At 67.1% G+C, this 6,619-nt stretch overlaps 1 protein-coding gene across 11 annotated transcripts in view; it reads left to right on the top strand.

Annotated features, from left to right (window-relative positions):
- The first annotated feature begins 94 nt into the window (after positions 1–94).
- GCGR (glucagon receptor) overlaps positions 95–6,619 on the top strand; it is an 8,283-nt gene continuing 1,758 nt past the window's right edge. The window contains exons 1-12 of one of the 11 annotated variants that reach the window (XM_034641069.1): positions 97–454; positions 980–1,393; positions 1,779–1,869; positions 2,129–4,143; positions 4,224–4,326; positions 5,096–5,203; positions 5,283–5,404; positions 5,493–5,599; positions 5,688–5,844; positions 5,930–6,089; positions 6,160–6,220; positions 6,454–6,523. In XM_034641069.1, coding sequence (XP_034496960.1) covers positions 4,072–4,143; positions 4,224–4,326; positions 5,096–5,203; positions 5,283–5,404; positions 5,493–5,599; positions 5,688–5,844; positions 5,930–6,089; positions 6,160–6,220; positions 6,454–6,523 — 960 coding nt within the window. In that variant the 5' untranslated portion in view covers positions 97–454; positions 980–1,393; positions 1,779–1,869; positions 2,129–4,071. The other 10 variants (XM_034641071.1, XM_034641079.1, XM_034641078.1 and 7 more) reach the window with 10 other exon arrangements.

Here is a 6,619-nt window from a genome sequence, read left to right on the forward strand (position 1 = left end):
CCCCAGCCACATGCCCTCCACGGTCCCCCTCTGTGCTGTCCCCGTGGGGGGAGCTGCGGACTGGTTGCGACCCTGTCTGCAGCCTGTTCCAAGGGGTGGGGGTCTACCCGGCGGGGGTCTGCCTACGAGCTCTAGGGCTGGGTGTCTGCGGGGTTGAGGGCCACAGGGCAGGAATCTGCAGGCAGGAATCTGGGGACGGGGCTCCGGGCGCGTCCGGGAGCGCTGTGCGGAGGGGCGGGCGGGGACCCTTGGCTGCCGCTCTCCTCCCGCCACCTCCTGGGGCCGCTCCCGCCCCCGCCCCTCCGCCTCCGCCGCCACCGCCACCCAGCGTCGCCGCCGGAAAGTTTGCGCGCGGCTGGCGCGGGCGCGGAGCTGGCGCCGACCCGAGCGCACGGAGGGCACAGAGGAGCCAGGGCCGGAGCCGGAGCTGGAGCAGGAGCCCGAGCGGCACACGGTGAGCGGGTCGGGACAGATGGGTGGGCGGGCGCGGCCAGGGCCCTCGGAATAGGCAGCGGGCGGACCCCTGTCGTGGGCCCGGCAGGGCAGTCTCGGGGCCTGGGTGTTGCCGTCCTCACCCCTGTCGGACACCTGTCTTCCCAATCCCTGGACGCACCCTTCCAGCTCAGACGGTCAACCAGGTCCCGCGCCGTCGGGCAGGCTGGGGTCTCAGTGCTTCCCCTGCCCTCCCCTCCCTGGGGAAGGTGGCTGGGCTGCCAGGCGCTCTGTCCTGCTGCCCCAGTCAGCTGTCCGCTCCTCGACCAGCACCCGCCCTGATGGCCCCTCCCCAAGGGGCGCACATGCAGCACTGTGGAGACACCCCGGAGGCGTAGGGGCCTCGGCAGCCTTGCCTGTCCCCTTTGGAGGGCCCCAACTCCCCAGGGCTCCCCCAGCAGCGTCTGTTCCACCGGGTGTCCCTGGGAGGGGGAGTCCACCTGGTCCGCCCTTCTGCGGGACCCACAGTTGTCACTTTGACCCGCAGGGAGGTCGGGTCACTGCCCTGCCCTGCTCTCACCTCTCCAGTGGTCTCCACTCCCACTTCTGGGCCACGGGGTATCTGTCCCCACCCTGAACTGCCTGACGCCCTGACGTCTGGGCACCCGCATCTTCCGAGGACCGGCCCTCGCTGTCTCTAGGTCCTTCTGTGCCGGGGTATGAGGGTTGGTGGGGGAGTTGCGCCCTGGCTGGCATCCAGGTCAGCCCCGCCCCACGGGGGTGGGGAGGAAGCAGGAACCAGTCTCTGTCAACAGCCTTTGGCCCCTGATCCTGCCCTGGGGCCATGACCTTCCTGCTACTTGCTCTGGTTTCACAAAAACCGCCCCCCACCACCAGCTCAGACCCATCTGAGGCTGGGAACCCTCAACCCCACCCATTCGGATCGTGGCAAGAGCAGGGGGTAAGCACTGCAGCCTTGCCTGTTTGATGGGCCGTCCAGCCATTCTGGGGGCCCCTCCTCCAGCTCCAGGTCTGGGAGTCCCTCAGCAATCCCCAGTGGAAACTGGTGGGACACCGGCGGGGCTCTGGGCACCTACGCGTGGTGTGTTCGCCCGGCTTGGGGCTAGGCAACTGCCTGCCAGCCAGCCCNCTGGGGGCCCCTCCTCCAGCTCCAGGTCTGGGAGTCCCTCAGCAATCCCCAGTGGAAACTGGTGGGACACCGGCGGGGCTCTGGGCACCTACGCGTGGTGTGTTCGCCCGGCTAGCCTGGAGACCCCTGACTCTGTCTCTCCACCGGAACCCCTGCCCACATGTCCAAAGCTGAGCTGCTCTTTGTGTTGGGACAGTCCAGGACCTGGGAGGGAGCGGGCACGTCGTCCATGAAGGAAGGAGGCTCGGTCCCGCAGGCCACGCCCCACCACACTGGCTCCAGCAAGGGTAATAAGGTGGAAACGCTGGAGCTCTGGGGCGCAGGGGCGGCAGGCGGGAGGCCCCCAGGAGCGGGAGCGCACGCCCGTGCCTCTGACCACCAAAGCGCCTGGTTTACTGGTTCATTCCCGGGGCTCAGAGGAAGGAGGCGCCTGGAAAACAGTCCACCCTCCTCTTCAGGTGGCCAAGCTCATTGCCTCNCCCCCCCCCCGCCCAAGTAGGAGGAACGGAGGCTCTGAAAAGTGAAATCATGTACCCTTGGTCTCAGGACCAGAAAGGGGCTGGCACGTGCGCCCGCTCCTGGGGGACCAGCCTCACATCCGGTGCCACAGGCTGAACCCGAAGGCCCTCAGCCTTGCACAGCCCAAAGTCAGCAAGGTGGGTTAGCGGAGGGGCGGCCATGTGGTCCTGGAGCTCCTCGCTGGTCAGTCCCTGCAGGGCACATGGGCAGGGAACATCTTACTGGGCCGTGTCCTTCCTCCCCATGTCCCCAGCCAGCCGTTGCCACTGTCCCCCTCCTTGCCCCCCTGCGCCCCTGAGCCTGCCCGCCCACCTCTCCTCTCCCTGCAGCACTTGGGCAGAGCCCGCAAGAGGCTGGTTCCTGGCTGTTCCTTACCCGCCCAGCTCAGTGGCCTGGCTGAGCAAGGGGCAGGGCAGCAGACAGGGCTGTCTGATGAGAATCAGGAGATAAATCCCCTTGGGTGACCCCAGAGCTGGAGAGAGCTGAACCACCCCTCATTCTCCACCTGCCTGACTTCTGCCAGAAGAGTCCTCCGTACTGTGGCTCCTCTTCTCCTGAGACTGCAGCCGGGGTGATTCCTCACCTGGCCCAGGGCCTGGGGACCAGTGACTGTTGGGTGAGGCCTCCACCAGGCCTGGCCCGCACCCATGACCAAGGGCCGGGTCAGGAACCCCACGACAGGCTGTGACCTAGGTGCCCGCCCGGATCACTGAGCTCACCCTGCATGGTTGTGTCTCAGGGTCCCCTTACGGGTGACAGGTGAATCTCAGGGGAGCCCTAGGTTGAGCTGGCCCCACAAGGGCCCAGCTGGACCCTGATGGGAGGAGGCTGAAACCCTCCACCTGCCCACACCCCGTACTGCCCCCCCTTACCCCTGGCCACTCACTGTCTTCCAGCCTACCGGTTGTCCATCCGTCTGTCCGTCCGTCCGTCCATCCATCCATACTTCCATCCCTCCCTTGCTCACTGCTTGCCAGGGCGCCCAGAGAAGGGCCTATCCACAGGCCTGGAGGGCTCACACAAGTCACTCCTATGGGGCCCACACCCAGGCCCTCAATGGCCCCTCCCTGCTGCCTGCATGGAATTCAGCCCGAGTCAGAAAAAGCCAGAAAGGAGAATTGATAGGGCTCTGCTGCCCTTCATCTCCACTCAGACTTGGGCCAGGCCCACGGCAGCCCTCCCACCGGCACGGCCAGGGCAGGGGTCCCGCGCCTGGGCCCCTGACAGCCTGCACTAATGCTGTCAAAGGAACGTGCCCCAGGGGGACCCAAGAAGCCAGGCCTGAGCCTTGCGTGGGGCCCAGAGGGTGCACCTAGATACCCCGGCCCTGGGAAGGGGGCTGCATCTGACGGGACCATCCTGAGCACGGGCCCTGCACTCCTGGTCCCCTGGGCAAGGCTGGGAGCTGGCCTGGGGCCACCTTGATAACCACGGCACTGTGATGGATGGCGCTGGCATTCCACCCCGGCCTGGCAAGCTGCCTTTCCCAGGGGCTAAGAATAGGTGGGGGGGGATGGCAAGGGCTGGAGGGAGGAGGTGGGTAGCTAGGGAGCGTAAGGGTGGTCAGTGCCACCAGCACGCTGGGGTGGGGCTCTGGGGCTGTCGGAGCTGCGAGAGAGACAGCCACGCCAGCCATGGGAAACCCAGCTCCGCCCGGGGAAGACGCATGGGCTGGGACCCTGGGCCGCACCCCCAGCACAGGGCCGGCCCCCCGCCCCGTCACTGGCGAAGAGCAGCTGCTGCTGGTGTCTTCTCCCTCCCAGCTCCCACTTCCTCAATAGGACCGGAGGCTCCAGGGAGCGGTTTTAGGGAAGCATCAGAGCCCGGCTGGGCCTCCTCACTTGTGGGGGGTCCCTCCACAGACCCTGTGGTCTGACCGGAAGTCCCCAGAGGAGTGTGTGTGACCACAAGGACCCCTTTGCCCCAGCTGTGTAGCCCCAGCCAGATGTGGGGGGTGGCTGCTCAGAGGCATGCCCCTCACCCGGCCACACCGCCCCCGCCCCCGCCGCGTCCTGCTGCTGCTGCTGCTGCTGGCCTGCCAGGTGAGCGCGCCTGCCCGGTCCCCCTCCAGCCCCTCCTGCTGACGCGGCTCTGTCCCACCTGTCCTTTCATCTGTCCCCAGCTGCAGGCCCCTTCTGCCCAGGTGACGGACTTCCTGTTTGAGAGATGGAAGCTCTACGGTGACCAGTGTCTCTACAACCTGAGCCTGCTGCCCCCCCCCACTGGTGAGCCCCCAGCCGCCCGCCCAGGTCCAGGGCTCGGCTGGCCAGCAACTACCGAGCTCACGTCCCGGCAAGGCCCTGTCCCCCACCCGTCCCTACCCCCGCATTTATGGGGGAGCCACGAAGAGGCCAGTCAGGGACTTCTCCGAGGCCACATACCAGGACAGAACAGAAATGCTAGAATCGCCTCAGAACTGGGTGCTTGGCCCCCCCACACACACTGCTGGTCCCAGGGGCACTGTCTTTGCTCCCGTGGAACTCCAGGCCAGTGGGCAGAAAGTGTGGTGGGGAGGCAGCCCATGGAAGTGACCAGATCACACAAGGCCTGGGCAGGGTAGGGAGATGCACCATCATGGGGAGGGCTCAAGCAGGGACGGGGGCACCCCCTTCTGTACGAGTTCTGAGGGCCACTTATGGTGCAGCAAGAGACTAGGATAGGCGTAGCAGCCAGGAGGCCGAGGGCCATTGTCCGATCGACAGAGGGCCTGTGCGGGGCAGACGGAAGGAGGGGGTTTGAGCCACAGAGTTTGTGCCGGACCGTGGACGGAAGCCACTTGATAGGGGTTCCATGCCCAGAGAAGGGGGCACTGCAAGGGGGGCACTGGGAGCAGGGACGAGCCCAGGTGGGTTTGGGGCACGCTGGAGACCTGAGGTGTGCAAGGGGAGGTGGCCGGGGGGCATCTGGGGAGATCTGGGGGAGAGTACATGCTGGGGAGCAGAGGAGGACGCTCGGGGGCTTCTCAGAGGAGCCCAGCCGTGCCCTGCCTTACAGAGCTAGTCTGTAATAGAACCTTCGACAAGTACTCCTGTTGGCCAGACACCCCTCCCAACACCACGGCCAACACGTCCTGCCCCTGGTACTTGCCTTGGCACCACAAAGGTAACCACAGAGGGGACGTGGGGGGTGGCGGAGGGGCCCGGGCTGCGGGTCGGGTGCCGACCAGAGCCTGGCCGTGCAGTGCAGCACCGCCTTGTCTTCAAGAAGTGTGGGCCGGACGGGCAGTGGGTGCGCGGGCCCGGCGGGCAGTCGTGGCGCAACGCTTCGCAGTGCCAGATAGACGACCACGAGATTGAGGTCCAGGTGAGCCCACGGCAGGGGCGGCAGGAGCCAGGGGCTGGGGGACGGGTGCAGGGGCTCCTCGGCCCTGAACAGACCCGGCACTTTGCAGAAGGAGGTGGCCAAGCTGTACGGCGCGTTCCGGGTGATGTACACGGTGGGGTACTCGCTCTCCCTGGGGGCCCTGCTCCTGGCCCTAGCTATCCTGCTGGGCCTCAGGTATGCCCGCCCACCCCCGCACGGGCCCCCGCGGCGGGCAGGACGGCGGGCTGGGCGGCGGGCAGGCCCTGACTCCCTGTCCCCGCAGCAAGCTGCACTGCACCCGAAACTACATCCATGCCAACCTGTTCGCGTCCTTCGTGCTCAGGGCCAGTTCCGTGCTGGTCATCGACGCGCTGCTCGAGACACGCTACAGCCAGAAGGTCGGGGACGACCTCAGCATGAGCGTGTGGCTGAGTGACGGGGTGAGCACCCACACCTGGCCTCCAGACCCCGGCCCCAGGGCGGCAGACGGCCTGTGAGCTGAGCTCACGCTGCCCCTGCGGCCAGGCGGTGGCCGGCTGCCGGGTGGCCGCCGTGTTCATGCAGTACGGCGTCGTGGCCAACTACTGCTGGCTGCTGGTGGAGGGCGTGTACCTGCATGGCCTGCTGGGCCTCGCCGCCTTCCCGGAGAGGAGCTGCTTCGCCCTCTACGTGGGCATCGGCTGGGGTGAGTCGGCGGGCGCGGTGGGGGGCTGGCGGTCAGGGGCCACCGGACCGCAGCTGCGCTGTCCCCGCAGGCGCCCCCATGTTCTTCGTCATCCCCTGGGCCGTGGTCAAGTGTCTGTTTGAGAACATCCAGTGAGTATGAGCCGACCACAGGATGGACCAGAGGCTCGCCCCGCCCCCCGCCCTCCGGGCCACAAGGTGCTGGGTAGGGTCTGTGGGGAGTAGCCGGACAGCACTGGGGGCGGGGGGGAAGCAAGACTGCCCTGGGGGTCATTTATGACCATCTCCCTTCCTTTCCAAGATCCCCATGACGTTAGGGGGTGGGAGGCTGGGGGTGGCGGGACGTGAGCTGCCCCTCCTTGCAGGTGCTGGACCAGCAATGACAACATGGGTTTCTGGTGGATCCTGCGCTTCCCCGTCTTCCTGGCGATCCTGGTAAGGAAGCGAGGCACCTGCTGGCCCCACAGAGAGGGGTAGGGAGGCTGGTGGGGTCTGCCCCGCCCCCGGCCCCTCCTTCCTTGTTGGGCGGGG

This window comes from Ailuropoda melanoleuca, chromosome 13, assembly GCF_002007445.2.
Source record: "Ailuropoda melanoleuca isolate Jingjing chromosome 13, ASM200744v2, whole genome shotgun sequence".
NCBI classification, from domain to species: domain Eukaryota; kingdom Metazoa; phylum Chordata; class Mammalia; order Carnivora; family Ursidae; genus Ailuropoda; species Ailuropoda melanoleuca.